This window comes from Sebastes fasciatus, chromosome 18 (genome assembly GCF_043250625.1).
Source record: "Sebastes fasciatus isolate fSebFas1 chromosome 18, fSebFas1.pri, whole genome shotgun sequence".
Classification (NCBI taxonomy): Eukaryota; Metazoa; Chordata; class Actinopteri; order Perciformes; family Sebastidae; genus Sebastes; species Sebastes fasciatus.
In genome coordinates, this window is record NC_133812.1 from 3,602,985 (window position 1) to 3,625,363 (window position 22,379).

Consider the following 22,379-nt stretch of genomic DNA (forward strand, 5'->3'; position numbering starts at 1 on the left):
TTAGGTTTAAAAAATGTGAAATGGTCTAAATATTGTAGATTTGTGACATCACAAATGGACGGCTTGTTTCAAACGCTCAGTTTCTGAATACGGGCTGTGTGTATTTCTCCATGGATTGAGTGTTTTGATACTTTCACAGTATTTATATATCACCTGTTTATAATATAAAAGACATGAAAATCTCACTTTTTACAATATGGGACCTTTAAGTGTTGGAAAAAATAAAAGCTCCTCACCGATGTTCCTGTTTTTGTTACGTCCCTGCAGGTTCTACGCCATCTCCGGCTCGTTAAAGGACACTCCGCCAGCCAAAGAAGCTCACATCGAGAGGTGAGACAAGACACTTTAGACTGCGTGACCTTTTTTCCTCTCCTACTTCGGACAGTTTGCCTTGTTTCCCGCCCTACGTGCCCTACACTTACCCTGATCACACGCTGCCTGTCACACCTGCTACGGCATCATCAACAGCTCACCCTTGTTGCCGGTGGTTCCCCCGAGTCTCTCTCGCTGCTTGTGTTTTTTTTTACACCCACGCTGGATCTCCATGTGCTTCCCACAGCTCCCCACCTCCCTCCTTCCTCAGAATACACACACGTTGTCTTTGCAGCGGTTGCAACATACCAGTGACGTGTCGTGTGAGCTTCTTGACTTTGTTTTTCCGGTATTACAGACATAGTTATACAGACATGACTTACTACATAGTTGTTCTCATAACACGGCTCCACTGAGGTTTGAAATCATGAGAAGTTCAAACAACCAAAGTGCAGTCAAATTAAGAGCTATAACTTTTTTTGTGAATCCAAATCTTACGAAATTGCACCAAAAAATTTCAATATATTTTCTAAACCCAAACTTGCAAATTAAAGCAGAAAAAAATCAACCTGACGTGAGCCATGTCAAAACAGGTTTGGGTGTATTTTTTACTGTTTGTACAGGCTGTTGTCTTTTGTACTCCCACACCTGTGGCTTGTATACCGTGAATATATCTCAAAAAGCACTGAATCGCACCAGCTAATGTTCTTATCAGCTGTTACACTGCACACGAGGAGACATTACGTGACTCAAATCGGCGAAAACCGAGACTCAGACGGTGCACTTTATACTTGCGAAAGCATTCAGTTTGTTTCTTTTGAAACGAATGAAAATGTCATTCTCTAACTAACTACCAAACCTACACTTGCCATGGGTACACAAACAATTCTGGTTGATTCAGGGACCATTTTCTTTCATCTATTTATTGTTGTATGTCTGTTTTTTTGCCATAGCCAGAAATAACTTCATTTTTTCCATTATAATAGTTGTTAGGCGTTTTGGTAAATATGCTCATTCGCTTTCTTGCCTAAAGTTAGATGAGAAGATTGATACCAGAGTGTCTGTGTGTGTTAAGTCTGGAGCTAGAGACAGGGGGGCAATTAGCTTAGCTTAGCATAGCGACTGGAAGCAGGGGGAAACAGCTAGCCTAGCCATATCAAAAGTTAAAAAAAACCCCGATGATACGCCTATCTCCCGATTCGATACTATCACGATACTTGGGTGCCGATTCGATATGTATGTTGATATGCGATTCTACAAATATTGCGATTCAATATTACAATTTATTGCTATTTTTGTTAACTCTTTTAGCACTAGACCATGGGGAAAAAGTTTAATAATACACTTCTAGGGACTTTTACTTTGGAAAATATCTAAATTAATAAAGTAAAATATTTGATTTTCAGCATGAAGTCAAATATATCAGTCATTGTCAGGAATTATTTATTATCCAGCAACCCAAAAATCAAAGAATAAAGACATTTTCCTCACAAATTAGTGGTATTTTCTTTTTAATTTAAAAGGGACATGTAATGTTTTACTCTTTACAAGGATAGTTGTGTTATGTGCTTCTTCACTGTCGTTTTAAGCGTCTCTTTCTTCAGTTCAAATCAACAAGCTAACCAAGCTAGCTACAGAAACGTGGCCTACCGATGCCTTCGGTTGTCTACGCGTATCACATCAGCCCTTGCTTTGCGGGTCATAGCGATCAGTTGAGTCTCCCACAGATCTTCTCATCTATAACTCCCGGCAAGAAAGCGAATAAGTGTGTTTCCAAAAAACATTAAAGTATTCTTTTTAAAGTTAACATTTACTTGGTTGAACATTTTGCCTTTGCACACACCTGGGGTCTCATTTATATTTATTTAACTGTTTTTTTTAATTAATGTTTAATGTTCATTTATCCACATTTCTGGAATGAGGATAAGCAATATATATAAAAAAAATATTGTGCACATCTTTCTTGCACACCTTCACTCCATGACTCATAAACTAGTGCTTGAAGGTGCTCGACCACGTTTTTTCAGAATGTCATCCAGTGGGTTGAAGGTGGGACTTTGATTAAGGGGGATTGATTGTCTGTTGACACACAGGGAGGTTTGCGAGTGCTGAGAGAGAGTTCAACAGCAGGGTTAGCTGGAATGAAGTGGTTGGAGTGCGACGAAACCCGTCTGAAGTCAAAATGAAAGAGCCAGCCTGCAGCATCAGAGTAAATCAAAAGGTCACCGCTCGCTCACAAGTCTCAAGTGGAGGCAAACAGGGATGAAGACCTAGTATTTGTTAAAGGAGCTCAGGGATGTGCTAATGGAAAGTCCGACATTGCAGTGGCTCAGGTTCACCTGGGTTAACTTTATTGGAGAAATGTTGTGGTTGCTATAATCACACCTGAGATACTACAGCACGTAAAGGTCATATGACAAGTGAAGCCCTGAGCGGCGTGAACATTTCCTCATCATGATGCAAGTTTCTTCATTAAATTCTAGATGAAGCCCCTGAACTCTGCAAGTTCATCAAGAATCAGACAGTAACAACTCAATACTCCAACGTCACCATTGGACTATTCTGCACTTCGGATTATGTCCAATGACGTTTCTTTCTTACGTCCTGTGTCAACGTTTTTAAAATTCTTCCTTTTCTGCAATATCTGCATATTATGGAACTATGGTATGGTTAAGATAAGGGAAAGTCATGAATCACAATCAGTTAAGATGTGGCTAGAGTAAAGGCGTTTGGTATACTGCTCGACAGATGGTCGGCAATTTTCAACAATTTCTTTAACTTTCTGAAGCTGACAATCCAATGATTTATTCTTTACTGTTTCTGTCACTTTTCATGTGCACACTTGATCGCAACTCTATGAACGTCTTCCAGGAGAGACCGAAGTTTGGCAACTACCATATACAAAGTACTTATAAATATATATACATTTTAGGGCTGTCACAAAATTAACGCCGCTAATTTCTTTAACACAATTTGAAATTTTTAGCGGGCTCAGTTTTAAAGTGAAGATTCCAATACATACATATCCATAAACCAACAGTGAAGATATCGATTAAAAGCCCTATATATATATACAGATACCACCCCTCGTGGGGTGGTATCTGTGTCTTCCTCAAGCTCGGCTCCTCTACCATTGGAGTTTGAAAGGGTTCTGTCCTAGGGTTCCTAGGACTGCGCTCTTCTGGACTGAGGCTTAAGATGTCGTTCCTGGAATCTGCTGGAGCCACTCTCCCAGTTTGGGGGTCACGTCGGCTTTGACCTTCCACATTTGTTCCAGCTGTTCTTTCAAACCGTGATACTTCTCAACCTTTTCATGTTCCTTCTTCCTGATGTTGCTGTCAGCTGGTATCACCACATCTATCACCACTGCCCTCTTCTGCTGTTCGTCAACCACCAATATGTCCAGGTTGGTTAGCCAGCAGCTGCTTGTCAGTCTGGAACCTGAAGTCCCACAGGACCTTAGCCCCTGTTGTTCTCAACCACCTTCGGGTGGTATGTCCCATTGGGATTTGGGTACTTCTAGTCCGTACTGGGTACAGATGTTCCTGTACACTATCCCAGCCACTTGGTTGTGCCTCTCCATGTACACTGATCCAGCTTGCATCTACGCCCTGCTACTATGTGCTGGACGTCTCAGGGGCATCTTTGCACAGCCTGCACCTTGGGTCTGATCTGCTATGGTAGATCCTGGTCTGATCTGCTTTGGTAGATCCTGCCCTCTATGGCCCTTGTGCTTAGGGTCTGTTCTTGTCCTGCCATGATTAGTGCTTCTGTGCTGTCTGCCAGTCCAGCGTTTTCCAGCCATTGGTAGGTCTTCTTGATATCAGCCACTTCCTCTATCTGATGGTGGTACATGCCATGTAGGGGCTTGTCCTTCCATGTTGTCTGCTCCTCTTCCTCTTCACTATCATCAGGTTTCTGCTGTCTTAGGTATTCACTTAGCGGCTCATCATCTGGGGCCATCTTCTTGATGTACTCCTGGATTTTCGATGTTTCATCCTGGACAGTGGCTCCGACGCTCGCTACTCCTCGGCCTCCATCTTTCCGCTTATTATATATATATATATAGATTTATATAATTGGGCTGTCAATCGATTAATTAATAAATTTAATAAATTAATTAATTTATTATTTAATTTATCCGTTCAAAATTTACCCTTTAAGGTAAATTTTGAACGGATAAATGTGTGATTAGTGATTAGATTTGTCAAGTATTTAATTCTCTTATCAACATGGGAGTGGACAAATATGCTTTCTTTATGCAAATGTATGTATTTATTACTGGGAATCAATTAGTTACGCAAAACAATGTCAAATATTGTCCAGAAACCCTCACAGGTACTGCATTTAGCATAAAACAATATGCTCATATCATAACATGGCAAACTGCAGCCCAACAGGCAACAACAGCTGTCAGTGTGTCAGTGTGCTGACTTGACTATGACCTGCCCCAAACTGCATGTGATTATCATAAAGTGGGCATGTCGGTAAAGGGGAGACTCGTGGGTACCCATAGAACCCATTTACATTCACATTTCTTGAGGTCAGAGGTCAAGGGACCCCTTTGAAAATGGCCATGCCAGTTTTTCCTCGTCAAAATTCAGCATTAGTTTGGAGCTTCAAAACTGCCCGCTACAACCTAAATATCGCAAGTTACGTTATTGCGTTAAATAAAGTAGTGGCGTTAAAATGATTTTGCATTAACGCGTTATTATCGCGTTAACATTGACAGCCCTAATATATATATATATATTTATATATATATACACTGTATATGTATCACTATAAATACTGGCTTCAAGATGTGAATCTTTTTATTTTTAAAGAATTATTTTTTTCCTGAATTCCTATGGTGTGCGCTATGTGCCAAGTGTCCTGAAATTTACTACCAGACAACACAGAATTTATTTACTCTATTTTCATCAGTACACTTGAACCTACTTCAAATACTGTATTAGACAATGTCAAAGCAATCAGTCATAGTTACAGAGTGTAGTTTATGTTATATATGTTCGCCATTTGGCTGAATCTCACAGCTAGTGCACGTTACAGAGAGTTTGCAGGGTATTCTGGGATACTTCAGTTGAACACGTTGCCATTGGACCCTCCATTATAACAGCTGTGATTGAAAGCCACTTGCATGACAACCAACGCCACAAAATATGACCACGCAACTTGTTGCATTTTCCGGTAGTATGAGACTTCCTCTAGTGAGGCGACGCTCCCTTTGCTGCTGAAACTTGTCACTGTGTTGCTGAGCCTTTTGTAAACCTGCCACATTGAGCCCTCTTTTGTTTCCCTCCATGTGTCAGCACTCACCCCTGTGCAGACGCTTAAGTGTTTGGACATGTCCTACTGTCTTCAACACCTGACTGGCATCTATTATGACTGCAAACCAGAGTAAGTCAGACACTTTGTGGATTCTCAAGCAACCTGCAAGTCTAAATTCATCCATTAGGCATATGTACACACTTAGAGGTGACTGATTGTGTTGTGCAAATTGTAAACCTGCAGTTTACAAAAGACATATGTGGTCACATTTTGAGAACTGGAAAAAAAATATGACCAAATTCAACTGAGCTTTGTTCAGATGGTGTTCGCTTTAAGAAGCACTCTTCCACGTTATTCCATTTTCACTTTCACAGATTTTTAGCAATCTTACAAAATATGCAAAACCCGCTTTTGCAAGCTAGTTTTTGCCTAAAAAAAGCTTAAAGGAGAATATATTGATTCTCAGCATCAATAATTGTTAAAAAAAAAAAGTGTTGTGCTTTCTGTGGTCACCGTGGGTCATCGATGTGCTTCAGTCTGTGTTTTTTTATTTAGAAGATTATTTTTAAAAATGTATCTTAACATTATATTGCCCAAACATGCTTGTACTAAGGAAAGACCTGTCTTTTCTGACTACTGCTAGACTGTCAATCAATTTTGGCACTCTTGGCACTCCATACAAAGCTAAGAATCACTCAGTTCTAGGGTGTTGCACATATAAAACAAGCCATATTTCATGAATGCTAAGTTCAATACGCAAAAGAACCCAACAAACATCCTCAGATGGAGAATCAATTTTCAAAATTTTGCCCACAGGGAATGCCACAATATAAAAGTCCTTATAGAGTAACTCCACAGATTGATAAATTATAGTCAATGTATATATTGAAGTATGACACTTATAATAATAGTATATATATTAGGGCTGTCAATCGATTAACATATTTAATCGCGATTAATCATGGACAATCATGCAATTCATTATTTTAATTTAGTCGCATGTTGATTAATCGCACATTATTTTATCTTTTCAAATGTACCTTAAAAGGAGATTTGTCAAATATTAAATACTCTTATCAACATGGGAGTGGACATATATGCTTGCTTTGTGCAAATATATGTATATATTTATTATTGTAAATCAATTAACAAAACAAAACAATGAAAGATAAAGTCCAGAAACCCTCACAGGTACTGCATTTAGCATAAAAAAAATGTGCTCTAATCATAACATGGCAAACTTTACCGCAAGTTTGGAGCGGTTTTTTTTAACCTCCTTCGTGACAAGCTAGTATGACATAGTTTGTACCATTGGATTCCTCAGGTTTTTGAGTTGATACGAGTACCTTCACTCTAGATTTAAAACTGAGCCCGGTATGACCTCCAATTTAATTTAGTTAATTGTTAAAGAAATGAGTGGCGTTAACACGTTATTATGGCTAACTTGTTACTCGACAACCCTAATATATATATATACACACAGTATAAATGTAATAGTATAACACTTCTACAAAACTTCTGATGCAATCCAACACAATAGAAATGATGGCACCAATGAGGCCACAGTTTGTACATTGTATTGACTTAACATGATATTACACAACAGCAGCATTTTACAGTCTATAATCTTACAAAATAATCTTCGCAAAAGAATTCACAAATAAGTATGTATTGCAGGGCTATTGTTACATTATATTGTACAGGTGTTACTTTAGCCACAGAAAAGGTCTGCTAAGTCAAGCTAATAGGCATGTCTCCTAGTGATTTAATGTCCTGATGACGTTGACTAATAAAGCAGAGAAATGTGTGTGCGGGAGCAAGTAATTTTTTAAAAAGTACATGTTGGAGGGGATCTGCTCCCAGCACAACAAACAATTTTGAGAATGTGCATGTTTTCCTCTCCTTGATGTCTACTAGTGGTGCCAGCCCTTAGTCCCATGTTCTTTGCACAAAACCCACTAAATGTAAAACACTGCTGCACCGAAACATTTTGTACCACCTCAGTATTGCTTTAGTTCTGCACTGTCTGCATTGTCCCAATATTTCTAGTCTACTTGGACCCTCGTGACTTGCTGCTTGCATCTAAATGATCAATAATTAGCGATGTGCTAATTGATAGAGTATTTTTGTAAGTTTTGTTTCCTATTTCGGTGGGTCAAATGTTGTCATGTGATTTGTTTGTAAGGTCGATGTCGACGTAGAAGCAAAAAGGAAACTGACGTTAAGTTTTCCAGTAAGCACACTGTACAGTGTACTTTGAATCAGGACTGATACAACTAATGTTTATGCATATCGAAAGCATTATAACACAGGTTGGTGTGTGTTTGCTCTCAGTTCATATGTCAAATCTTTTAAAGGTCCCATATCGTGCTCATTTTCACTTCATACTTGTATTTTGGGTTTCTACTAGAACATGTTTACATGCTGTAATGTTAAAAAATGTTATCCTCGTACTGCATGCCTGAATATACCTGTATTTACCCTCTGTCTGAAATGCATTTCAACGATATTGCAACGGAATTACAACAGAATTGCGTTGCCTGGCAACAGTTTGGGTCCATGTGTACTTCCTGTCAGCTGATGTCATTAACATACACTGCAACCAGGAATAAACTGGGACAAATTTAGATTGTTTACGTTTAAAAATGGTGTAATGGTCTAAATATTGTATATTTGTGACATTACAAATGGGCAGAAACCTAACGGCTTGTTTCAAAAGCACAATTTCTGAATACGGGCTGTGTGTATTTCTCTGTATATTGAGCGCTTCGATACTTTCACAGTATTTATATAGCACTTAAACCTGCTTTATAATATAAAAGACATGAAAATCTTACTTTTTAGAATATGGGACCTTTAACAATTCTGTTAATAATCATACGCATGAATTCAAGCCTTAAGATTTCACAGAATACATATTTGAAATCCTGAACTGAGGGTGAAGTGGCCCCGACCTGTTGTTAGATGATGGAGTCTACAATGATGTCCTTGTTCGGCATCAAACTGAATCTCAGGTATTGGTTGTTAGTTGTTTTTTGGTCTGTTTCTAGTCTGTTGGTCTATGAGGATTTATGGATTTAACATTTGTGCCAAAAATGAGTTGCATTTAAATCCTTTTTCTCAGAGTTATAATGTAAATTACTGTTGTTTTTCATCTTTACACATTTAAAAACTGTAGTACATTGTTTTGTCTTTGACAAAATCAAACAGAAGTGACTACACATTGACATAATCAATGATCACGCTGACATGTTAAATATAATATACTGTTTCACTTAATTAGAATTTGCAGCATGGTTTTATATTTTATCATTATATAATTTAACCTCTTTTAGGTTGTTTTTTGCCATAGAGCTCCATTTTTGTCGCCCAAAAACTATTAAAAACACATCAATGTTCCACACTGTTGCACTAGGTGACATGTTCCTTCTTTACCACGAACACACACATTGTAGTTTATTTTGAATCAGTCGTGCTGCCTGAAGTACTCACCAAGTGTGTATTAATCCACAGCTGAAAATAGTCCCAAAAAATATACCATTTTTCCCTTTTGAGTAAGGTCGTTCTAAAAACTACAGTGCCCAGCTGTTTTAGGAAAATACATTCAAACAAATTTAACTACGTGTTTGTGAACTGTTATTAAAGATCTACTGTATGTCATCAGTAGGAACAAATATTCTTATTCTGTCGATTTACGACAGAAGCTACAGATAAATGCAAACAACCAAAGTGATAAAGTCAAGACAATATACAAAACAAATGAATGTAAAAAATAAAGATGAAAAACAGCATTATTTTCTCTGACAAATGAAAGCAGAATACAGACATTTTTGTCACTAATGGCACCCCATACAAAGTCTGCCTGTACATATTTTGTCTTAAATTTGCAGTCTTGTGGAAAAGATTTTTTAACATGGAAATATTTGTATACCTATGTCAATGTCATAAGGATCTTTTGTTTTGTTAGTCTAGTATATTTCCTTTCTGAAATTGTTAATTTCATGTGACAGTCAGACGGTTCATTGACCCTTATCCGTGGACAAATTAAAACTGGAATACGTAATTTGGTAAATAAAATGCAAACAACTGACTCAGACAGCCTCTGACGCAGAAACATCACTTAGACAGAAATCCGCAAATTGGAGATTTTGCAACTAAAAGAATGAGCCACTGTTTTCTCTTTGATTCTCTTAATTTATTTCAACTTTATTAACTATGGCCCGAGAATTGACCGAAGGTCGGCGAAGGCCCTATTGTAATTGGTCCGTTTATTATTATTATTATTATTATTATTATTATGACAAAATGAATCACATTTTTTAGGGGTTAAAGGTGCTCTGAAAATGAACACATTTTTCAGGACTGGTGAAAATTTTTATATTTTCTGGGTCTCTGGCTCGGATGTGACAAAATGGCTCGATAGCGCCCCCCCTACAAAATTGATAAAATTGAGCCCCTCATTGTGGTTTCCCCGAGATGTATGAAATTTGGCAGGTATACGTAACATGTTGAGACGTACAAAAAAGCCTCTTGGAGGTATATCGTAAACCCAACAGGATTAGGGTCACCAAAGTTAACCCTAACCCTTAACTTTGGTGTTTGTGTGGTGATTCATCAAATTCTTGAATTCTCTGAAAATCACATGAAAATAATCATTAATTTTTTAGTCAGAAAGCTCAATTCTCAGAAAGCAAACTCTCACAGCCTGACTAACATTTACTTCATATTTTATTTTTTTGTGATTTCATTAATTCAATCAAATGTATTTTAGTACTGTAATAAGATAATGAGTGAAAGCGAAAGAGTATGTGAACGGCAAAGTTAATGGGAAATATTCACTTTTTAAAACATTTTAATATCACAATTCACTTGTGTAATAACCCAATTCTTCCCCTTGTCATGCACTTTCCTGATGTGAATTGGTGTCTGTAGGCTTCAATAAAGTGAGATGTTATTTTTTATTTACATATCTGCTTAACAAACATCTTTTCAATAGCTTGTGATAATTACACAATTTTCTTCACTAACTGTGACGTTGATGGACGATCCACACTTAACAGGACTCAGGAAACAACAATATGTATATATATATATATATATATACATATTGTATCACACTGACTCCCAAGATAGAAAAAGAAAAGTCACATAAAATATGCCATTTTTATGTCCAGACACATCACAAATATGTGTTACAGTAACTGTTCTGTATCATTCCAGTGCGGTATTGTCTATTTGGAGTATCACATGTTGCACACTGAGTACTGTGTTTCTATCACATATCGCACTGAATTGCAAAATCTGTTGTGTCAGTAAAGTATTGAATGAAAGTGCAAATAAAAGGTGCGACAAGCACATACGTCAAGATGAAATGTGTTTGTTTTTCTTTTGTTTCACACTTCCTACGCTGCATATCTCACAGCTGCTCGCGTGAGTCGAAAACCCTGTGAATGGATTCTCTCCACGTCATCACTGAAAGACACTTCTGCTTCAAGAGTTTAACAACTGACCCACTTTTCATTCGGAAATTCTTACTGCAGTAGCATCAGTGTTTAGTGTTATCATCTAAAGTATTTAAATATATTTAAACTAGGGCTGTCAACCGATTGAAACAGTTAATCGCAAATTAATCGCACATTTTTTTATCTGTTCAAAATGTAACTTAAAGGGAGATTTGTCAAGTATTTAATACTCTTATCAACATGGGAGTGGGCAAATATGCTGCTTTATGCAAATGTATGTATATATTTAATATTGGTGATCAATTAACAACACAAAACAATGACAGATATTGTCCAGAAACCCTCACAGGTACTGCATTTAGCATAAAACAATATGCTCAAATCATAACATGGCAAACTGCAGCCCAACAGGCAACAACAGCTGTCAGTGTGTCAGTGTGCTGACTTGACTATGACTTGCCCCAAACTGCATGTGATTATCATAAAGTGGGCATGTCTGTAAAGGGGAGACTCGTGGGTACCCATAGAACCCATTTACATTCACACATCTGGAGGTCAGAGGTCAAGGGACCCCTTTGAAAATAGCCTTGCCTGTTTTTTATATTTTTTTTAATTTAGCGTCACTTCGTAGTGTTATTTAGCGTTCTTCCTGACAAGCTAGTGTGAAATGGTTGGTACCAATGGATTCCTTAGGTTTTTCTAGTTTCACATGATGCCAGCTACGACCTCCGAAATCAGAAGAGTGGAGGCTGTTATAGCAGCAGCGTGTCATGTTCCGGTGTCCACATACATAGATTCATCCAATATTTAGTCATTGTGCTAAGAAAAGGAATAAAATATATATATACATATATATGTATATATATCTAGTAAGAAACCACATACAAAACATCTAAAACGTTTCTATGAATCTGTGCACATTGAAACACAGTAACGCTGACAACAAATGCCTATTCTCGTGGGAAAAACCTTCCAGATGGATGATAAATCCTAAAACCAGTCTTACTGCTTGAGTAATTGCTCAGGCAACACCTGGCCAATAGGCCTCGAGGCCACTTGAGACTTAAACATCAACGGAACGGACTGAACGGCAGGTTATTTAAATGCAATTACTGTACTCAGCCCTGTGACGCCAAGTCTGTTAAAGGAAGTAGGTCAAGCTTCAAAATGTCCTGCTTTAACTCTGATCTGAGATATGTAGGGAGCATCACAGGCATGAGAGAGCGTCTGGGCATTGAACGAGCTTCCCTTAAACTAAGAAAACAGAGCAGGACGAGCCAGCAGTATGGCGGATGTCTCTTGGGACATGAGAGTCTTGGGCTGTTGCCTAGAATGAACTGGCCTTCATGTGAATCTGGCTTCAGGATGAACTTTCAGATGGTGCTCAACCAGTGTTGTCCTGCTGCAGCACCTAGTGGTGGAACTGAACAGCTGACAATTCTTTAAATATGAGGAGCATTTTAATTACAGTATTATATTACAATCATTTGATTTGGTAGAATGAATGACAAAACTGAAAATAAATATAGAACTGAAGCATAAAAAATTTAACCACCTTACCATTCCGCCCTCTTTTTTTAGAGGGGCGGGGGACAGGAGATGTTCAGAAGTTAATTAAAGTCGACAGTAGACGTCACAGAGAAGTGGTGTACATCATCTGAAAGCTGAGAACCTGAAGATTAATCTGTGGTGCAGCTCATTAATAAGAAATACAAATTAATTGTGAAAGTGTATAAGGGCCTATGACATTATGATAGAAGTACATGATGGCCATTCCCATGCTCTATTAGGTCTCATAAGTTGTTGCAGCAATTTTTGGTTTAATTCTATTTGTTACAAAGATTTGGTGCTAAAATGATCAATAATCCCTCCAAAATAAGACAGCAAGACCTTCAGGAACACCAAACTGTACTATACTATGACTTTGTTATTTTTCAATGACTCTTTTTCAACATACTATATTATAAATTTTTTTTCAACATTCCATACTATGACTTTTTTTGTATATATTATGACTTTTTAAAAAGATTTTCTACACACTATACTTTGTTTTTTTCGACATACTATACTATGATTTTTTTTTTTTTTTTTGACATGCAATCCTATGACTTTTTTTTTTTACATACATGGCTCCTTTTCAACATACTATATTATGATTTTTTTTTTTTAGACATACTATGACTTATTTTTAAAAGATTTCCTACACTACTTTTTTTTTTGACATACTATAGTATTATTTTTTTCGACATACTATATTATGACCCTTTTTCAACACACTAAATTATATTTCTATTTTTTGACATATGTTATGGCCTGGCTCTGGGGCCACAACAAATGAGGAAGCAGCCACACAGGGAGTAACTACAAACAATGATTTATTTAACAAAAATTGAATGATGTTAACAACGGTAACATAAATATGAATGTTAACAACGTAAACTAATAGGAACAAACAGGCCTCCTGAGGCCTGTACTACGTAGCAGGACTTGCGGTTATTGATGTAACTTCAGGTTTGACCCTTCAGGGTCTTCCGTCCCACAAAGGTGGATCACTTCTTACTGGGGTAGATCGCCATGGTAACTTATGCTGAACAGCTGACCTGCTCTGGGGCAGGTTATGTTCCAGATAAGAGATCAATGCCTATTCAATTCAATTCAATTTATTTTTATAAAGCGTCAAATCATAACAGAAGTTATCTCGAGACGCTTTATATATAGAGCAAGTGACCGTACACCGTAAAAGCACCGCCCACTGACCAATCAGTTATCTTGGAAAATGGCATAACCATTTGTGGAAGATCCCGTTGACTTGGGTGCACGGATAGTGAGAGGGTCTCTTCGGAGGGCGAGAGTCTTTAGGGACCGCCAAAACCCGTTTTCATTTCCCGATGATTACTTGTACGAGCGTTACAGATTCTCGTCTGAGGGGCCGGTGTACCTGTGTGAGCTCCTGGAACCATATGTTGCCAGTATGACACGTCGCAGCTGTGCTCTTACAGTGCCGCAGACAGTGTGTATTGCTATGCGGTATTTTGCTACAGGTACTTTCTTGTATGCTGTGTGTGACGCTGAAAGCCTCAGCAAAAACACAGTATGCAGAGCAATACACAAAGGTGCACGTGCTCTGACAGAGCTTCTTGATGTCTTTGTTGTTTTCTCTGGCCACTTGGCCATGCAGACCATAAAAGAGGGCTTTTATAACAGGGTAAGTAGGCATTATGTGACTACTTGATCTATAAATAACGTATACTCTTGCAGGCCTATAGTAAATGCAGCTCTTTTCATAGGGTTCCCCAGAGTGCTTGGTGCAATAGATTGCACGCACATTCCTATCAGTGCATGTCTGGGTGACAGCGAGGCAGATTATGTGAATCGTAAATTGTTCCACAGCCTCAACGTTCAGGTAAGTCTTGCAATTGTTACACACCACTCTTGGACAGCCCTATTGGGGCAAACAACACTTAAACACTGACCCAAACCAACCACAAAAGACACCTTTAAAACTCTCAAAATCCATAGGATTTATTAACAAAGACATATAAAAAGTCCTAAACTAAGAGGCAGCAGAAGCAGCAGTCCCCACACCAGAAGCCTCTCTCTTCTGCTGCTGGCACAGGAGCTTTTAAGCACCTCCTTCCCAACCTCCTTAACCAAATGCAGCACACCTTGGTACCTCGTTGAGGAATACAGCACACCTGGGCAGAGCTACTGGAGAGGGAAAAGGGACAGCAGCACAGGAAACACATACAGTCGTAACACCCCCACCCTTAAAACAATGAGTAAATAGTTTGTCACTCAATCACTCACAGTAGTCGAAACATTTAAAGTTTAGCACGGCACCAATATAACATACAAGTTCACACTGACAAATTACCACCATAATATTTATTTATTGAAATGAAGTGTACTTGGCACTTAAAATGAGTAAAACAAATGTTACTAAGGGCTGTATGTTAATGTAAAACACAGCTAAATACACAGATCAAAAGTACTCAGTCTACAAGTCTTAACACCTCACTACCTGACCATGTAGACTAATACAAAGTGCACAGTCTTGAACATAATGTTAGTGGCTAGTACTACACACAAGAAACCTCTTCAAGTGTCAATATGAAGCAAATGATGTGCAATTAAGTCACACAACAGATTGGGACTACCGCTGACAAAAAGGTGCCAACTTGGGTCAAATGTGGAACCAACAAGATTTTATCACACACGAAAGGGCCAACTAAGGTGCTGTCAGTGTTTAAGAATGAGCAGCAAGCACACAAGTAGCCAAATCAGTGGGTGCCCTTCCCACAAGGTACAAAATGGCTACCACCATGAGGTGTAAAACAAAACCACAATACCAAACAAAGTTACTGCGTTTACCAACACAAAAACAGTAACACAGGTGACCAACACAAAGGTGTTTGCAACAGCCACAAACCAAACGGATCAGGATCCAACAAAAGTGAACTGCCACTACCACAATACGAAATGCACACCATGTGGTCGTCCAACCACATACACAAGTTACTGTGATGGAGGTAGGAAACCAGCAACACAAACTGACCTGAGGTCTGTACTACGAAGCAGGATTTGCGGTTATCGAGGTAACTTCAGGGTTAACCCTGGGTTTTTCGTACTACGAAGCTGGTTTACTTCTTACTGGGGTAGATCTCCATGGTTACTTATGCTGAACGGCTAACCTGCTCCGGAGCAGGTTATGTTCCAGATAGGAGATCAATGCTATTCAATTCAATTTATTTTTATATAGCGTCAAATCATAACAGAAGTTATCTCGAGACGCTTTATATATAGAGCAGGTGACCGTGCACCGTAAAAACTGATCAGTTCTCTTGGAAAATGGCATCACCATTTATCGAAGATCCCATTGACTTGGGTGCGCGTATTGTGAGAGGGTCTCTTCGGAGGGCGAGGATCTTTAGGGACCGCCAAAACACGTTTTCTTTTCCCGATGATTACCTGTACGAGCGTTACAGATTCTCGAATGAGGGACTAGTGTATCTCTGTGGGCTGCTGGAACCGTACGTTGCAAGTGTGACACGTCGCAGCGGTGCGCTTACAGTGCCGCAGACAGTGTGTATTGCTATGCGCTATTTTGCCACAGGTACTTTCTTGTATGCTGTGGGTGACACTGAAAGCCTCGGCAAAAACACAGTATGCAGAGCAATTCACAAAGTTGCACGTGCTCTGACAGAGCTTATTGATGTATATATTGTTTTCCCTGGCCACCTGCCCACGCAGACCATAAAAGAGGGCTTTTATAACATGGCAGGTAGGCATTAACCTATGTGACTACTTGATCTATAAATAACGTATACTCTTGCAGGCCTATAGTAAATGCAGCCTACTCTTTTCATAGGGTTCCCCAGAGTGCTTGGTGCACACACATTCCTACCTGTGCATGTCTGGGTGACAACGAGGCAGATCATGTGAATCGTAAATCGTTCCACAGCCTCAACATTCAGGTAAGTCTTGCAATGGTAATTTGGACGTATATATGTATATATAATTAACCTAGCTAGTCTTCAGTGGTTTGCCGAGCTCGAGGCAACTTTAAACGCTGAACTCAGTGCATCACCGACGACCACAGATGTAGCCAACTGTAATACACTGAAACGTACCCCCACTCAGGATTACCACCAAAAATAAGAAAGGCAAAATAACAAAGTGGCAGGCTCTTTAAACCTGCCCGGTGACCACCTAGTCAGGGTGCTCTAAACCAAAATTCCAAGCTGGTCAAACAGTTATCCAGTCAAAAGCACAACTAAACAAGCAGCAATAACCACTAATGATCTAAACTCTACACTCACGGCAAAAAAAATAGACAGGAAAAACGTACATTTACTTCACCTCATGGATGTTCTATCCCGGACGAGCCCCCATTTTATGTTACGACGCCGAGAAAAGCTTGTTGACGAGGTCGAACATAATCACATGAATCAAGAGTTTTCAAAAATATACAAGTTTTTATTTAAGTGCAACACAGAAATAATTGACCAATAATTAACCAAAGAGCTAAGTTAAGTAGAAAACAAAACTAACCCCTAAAGTTTAACCCATAACTAACTGAACTGGTGAGCCGGCAAAAAGGAACAAAAGAGGGGAAGCCACCTCAGCCCAGCTCTTACAGAGCCGGCGGAACCGGGTGCTTCCCTCTACCCCTGAACAACATAACCCCAAACTAAACCCTGACAAACAGAAACAAAACACCGAAAACTAGACCACCGGACTCACCAGGAAAAATAAAGAATGAAACAACAAAAAACTACATGCTGCTGCTGCTGCCAGGCCAGGCCAGAGTGGAAGAGAGAGTGATCCCAAATGGTCTGGGTATCATCGGATAATCCGTTTTTCCTTTTGAATTCAGAAAGGAAAAAAAGTTTTTTTTATTTTTTCGTTTTAAACCAAAAACGAGAAAACGGACGTTTTCTCGTTTTTGGTTTCTGAATCAAAAAATGAAAAACGAACCCAAACCGGGCCGTTTTTTGTTTTTGCGAATTCCTTTTCTCATTATTCGTTTTTAATTGAAGAACGGAAGTCACGTGGGTTTTTCGTTTTTTCGTTTTAAACCACAAACGAAAAATGAAATCACATGGTGCTCTGTTTGTTTTTTGTTTCCAAACGAAAAACGAAAAAAACTAATTAAAAAAACTATCCGATTTTAGTTTCTTCAAGTTTCTTTCTGTTATTTTCTGTTTTGAATCGAAGAGCGGAGAACGGCAGTCACGTGACCAGGAAGTTAAGGCAAACATGTCAAAATAAAAGCCAAGAAGATAGTTTGGTCATTCTATAAAAGTGTAACATTATTTAAGCACAGGATCAAAGTAACAGTAGAAAATAAATAGGCTAAATAAATACACAAATAAATACATATAGATATTTTTTTGTTTTGTTATTTTCATTAACACATGAATGTCTTTTATCCAAAAAGTGTGTGATAAATTACAGAGAGGGTCTCTACAGATGTTATTCAGCTCTCTCACATAATTGACAATTTTCTCTCTCACACTCTTACTATGGGCTGTTTCTTTATGTCGGCAGGTGAGAAGCACTATGTGGCTACTCCTTTCAACACACCTGACACTTCCACCTGATCCCTTCACTCCATTAGGAAGGCTGTAGCCGAGTAGTTCTACATCATGATAATGCTGATTTTTCAACAAGCGATTATGACATTAATGCCAGCTAGACAGAATAAAGCTCTGTCTGTCATGACAATAGTACTGGACTGAAGGCCACTTCATCACTCCAGATACTGTAGATTTAACAGATACCTGCTGTCTTCAGATGGCTGTAAAGAGTCACCAGAGTAAAGGAAAGGCCTTCAGTACAGTTCTATTGTCATGACAGACAGAGCTTTATTCTGTCTAGCTGGCATTAATGTCATAACCACTGGTTGAAAAATCAGCATTATCATGATGTCGAACAAATTAAGTAAAATTACATATTATACCAAATAGGCTATAAATGATTGAAAAGCATCATAAACCACCAAACAGAATACAGAAAGTTAGTGATTTCAGTTTTTTGTGAACTCAGGCTGATTAATCATCATATTAGACTATGATGTCTGAAGGTTGGCAAACATGCTGATCAACCATACTTCTCTATCATTGACCATGTTAATTGACTTGACTTTTCATCTATAAATGCGTCAAAATTGAAAATTTTACTGAAAAGAAAATCCTTGGGGATTGAGGAGTGGTGACCTCTGACCCCTACGGTGGGTAACGTCACAGAAGGCCCACTCATAAAATGCACTGACTTCACTGATAGCGAATCTCCCTCCAAACTAAATTGTAAAGCTGACGGCCCCTCAATATGATCTGATCAATACAATACAATCAAACTGTATTGTCCACCAGGGTGGAAATTTGTCTTCAGCTCACAAAACACAGAAAACAACAGACATTAAAAACCAGACAGCAGTTAGTAAAAAACAGAGACAGGTTATGTTACACATTAAAACAGTTCATGTCAGTGTCTGTGGCTCAGATCTGCTCAGTCACTGTGTTGAGGTAAGAATATTGATGGCATTTGGGATGAAAGACTTTTTAAACACATGTTTAGTTGCCAGATGGGCTCTATAGCGCCTCCCGACTGGCTGCAGAGAGGATGGGAGCTATCTGCCAGGATACTCCTCGCCTTCTTCCTCGTCCTTTCTGTAAAAAGTTGAGTCAAGGGCTTTTGGGGTTTACCAACTATTTTGCCTGCCATTGACACAATCCTAGACAGTTTATTCTTCTATCTACAGTGTAGGTGACCGTACCAGGCAGGAAGGTTAAAGGTTAAAACACTCAACAATAGTTTTGTACACTAATTCTAAAATCTGCCGGCTGACTCCGAGGCCACTGAGTTTCCTTAGAAGATAAAGTCGCTGTGAGCATCTCTTGAAAATATACTCTGTATTTACAGAGAAGCTCACCTGGGTGTCCAGGACTGTACCGAGGTATTTAAAGTGTCCCACAGTTTCAACATGTTGGCCATCAAGTGAAACTGGCTCTGTGATCAGATGTTGTTTTGTGCAGCACATGATTAATTCTTTCGTCTCGGCCACATTGATTTCTAGCTGGCTAGTGTGACACCATGTCTGAAGGGCTGTAGTGTGGGCCAGATAGGCAGCTTCACCTAGTGGGCCTGTTTCCTGTAAAAGGCCAACTAAGGCCATGTCATCCGCATACTTAAACAGTCTAAAATGTTTCTCATTGATCATAAATTCATTAGTAAAAAGAGAGAATAGCACAGGGGAAAGAACACAGCCTTGTGGGCAGCACGTCTGATATGTTCTCCCTGACACAGACCCTCTGATCCACAGAACTAACCCTGTGTTGATGTTGAGATCAATGAGCCTTTTCAGGAGAATATGCGTCTTCATTGAGTTAAAAGCTGAGCTAAAATCCACGAATAAAGCTCTGGCATAACCTTTAGGATGCATAAGGTGTTTTGTGACTGTGTTAAGCAGAGTCAGCACAGCGTCGTCTGGGCCTCTGTTGCTCTTATTTAAGCGAACTGGAGCAGATCTAGCACTGTGCTGGTCAGGTGGCTGGCAAGAACTCGTTCCATGGTTTTACACAATATGGAGGTTATTGCGATAGGCCACAGATCATTTGGCTTACTTGCGTCGGCTTTTTTAGCACAGGCCTAATTATTGTGAATTTCCATGATTTTGATGAAGTGGCCTTCAGTCCAGTACTATTGTCATGACAGACAGAGCTTTATTCTGTCTAGCTGGCATTAATGTCATAATCGCTGGTTGAAAAATCAGCATTATCATGATGTAGAACTACTCGGCTACAGCCTTCCTAGTGGAGTGAAGGGATCAAGTGGAAGTGTCATGTGTGTTGAAAGGAGTAGCCACATAGTGCTTCTCACCTGCCGACATAAAGAAACAGCCCATAGTAAGAGTGTGAGAGAGAAAATTGTCAATTATGTGAGAGTTCTGTATAACATCTGTAGAGCCCCTCCGTGTAATTTATCACACACTTTTTGGATAAAAGACATTCATGTGTTAATGAAAAGAACAAAACAAAAAAAAATATATGTATTTATTTGTGTATTTATTTAGCCTATTTATCTTCTACTGTTACTTTGATCCTGTGCTTAAATAATGTTACACTTTTATAGAATGACCAAACTATCTTCTTGGCTTTTATTTTGACATGTTTGCCTTAACTTCCTGGTCACGTGACTGCCGTTCTCCGCTCTTCGATTCAAAACAAAAAATAACAGAAAGAAACTTGAAGAAACTAAAATTGGATAGTTTTTTTTAAATTTGGTTTTTTCGTTTTTCCTTTTGAAACAAAAAACAAACAGAGCATCACAGGATTTCATTTTTCGTTTGTGGTTTAAAACGAAAAAACGAAAAACCCACGTGACTTCCGTTCTTCAATTAAAAACGAATAATGAGAAAAGGAATTCACAAAAACAAAAAACGGCCCGGTTTGGGTTCGTTTTTCATTTTTTGATTCAGAAACCAAAAACGAGAAAACGGCCGTTTTCTCGTTTTTGGTTTAAAACAAAAAAATAAAAAAACGTTTTTTCCTTTCTGAATTCAAAAGGAAAAACGGATTATCCGATGATACCCAGACCCCAAATCCCCTCCCCCTCTTTATTGATTCACAATCAAGAGAAAGTAGCCACACCTGGAGAGAAAAAACACAGACCAAGATTAGGCATGAGACAGGATCAGCACGATCAGAAGGAGGGAGAGCATAACACCAGCACATTGCCTGTATGAACAAAAAGGGTTTGCAGAAAATGCAGTAGCCGGGGTTATTAAAGGTCAGCACATATTGAAATATTCACACAGCCCACAGGTGTCATGGTTGGACTATCGTTCTCTCCACCGTGGAGTCCTTTCAAATGCACATTGATGTTACACATTGTCTTTGATGCTGTTGTCTTGTGAAAGTATCGTAAACCCTGAATGCTTTTGCAGACGACTTTTAACCACCAGTGTCTGGTGACAAGCCTTGAGGCAAAGTGGCCTGGGTCAGTTCATGACTACCCGGATCTTCAGGGAGTCTGCACTGTGCCATCGATTTGAGCAGGGTATGGCAACTGTACATTGCATATTATTTTTTGTTTTGTGAACTGCATTTTGTGATACTGATCATGACAATATTCCTTTTCATCTTCAGGGCTTTTCAGTGGAGTGCTGCTCGGGGACAGGGGGTACGCCTGCCAGCCATACCTCATGACCCCCTATCCTGACCCTGATGCAGGGCCACAAACTACATTCAACCTGGCCCTCACCAAAACCAGGGTCAGGATAGAAATGACATTTGGTTTAATTAAAGCACGCTTTGCTTGCCTGCGTGGCCTCAGAGTGGCCCCCGATCGAGCCTGCAGGATCATCACGGCCTGTGTTGTTCTACACAACATCGCAGGCATCAGAAAGGAGAGAGCCCCTCTGGTACACGAACAACCCCCTGATGTTGTGGACCCCATCACCCTTGACCACCCTACTGGCAGGGCTGTGAGACAGGCCATCACACAGCAAGTTTTTTGATGAAGTCATAAAACAGGCCTTTTTTCTTTGAATTTTGAAGTCTTTATTTTTTATCTTCGGTTCTCCCGTTCCTGGAAAAAAGGGAAGTACATTTGTTTAATTGTTCCCTGGTAAAAAAGGGAAATACATTTGTTTAATTGTTCCCTGGTAAAAAGGGAAATACATTTGTTTAATTGTTCCCTGGTAAAAAGGGAAATACATTTGTTTAATTGTTTCCCCTGCCTGGAAATAAATTGTTACTGAATTACCTTCTTTTCGTGCTCTAATTTCTCCACCTCCGGTTTTCCTTTTTTTATTAGGATATGTTTGTGATG

At 39.0% G+C, this 22,379-nt stretch overlaps 1 protein-coding gene across 3 annotated transcripts in view; it reads left to right on the plus strand.

Annotated features, from left to right (window-relative positions):
* opn5 (opsin 5) overlaps positions 1-10,553 on the plus strand; it is a 59,804-nt gene extending 49,251 nt beyond the window's left edge. For 2 of the 3 annotated variants that reach the window (XM_074616608.1, XM_074616604.1), the window contains 2 exons: positions 268-330; positions 5,625-10,553. In XM_074616608.1, coding sequence (XP_074472709.1) covers positions 268-330; positions 5,625-5,649 — 88 coding nt within the window. In that variant the 3' untranslated portion in view covers positions 5,650-10,553. Of the gene's footprint in view, positions 1-267; positions 331-2,795; positions 3,387-5,624 lie in introns of those variants that run through there. The other variant, XM_074616607.1, reaches the window with a different exon arrangement.
* The last annotated feature ends 11,826 nt before the right edge of the window (positions 10,554-22,379 follow it).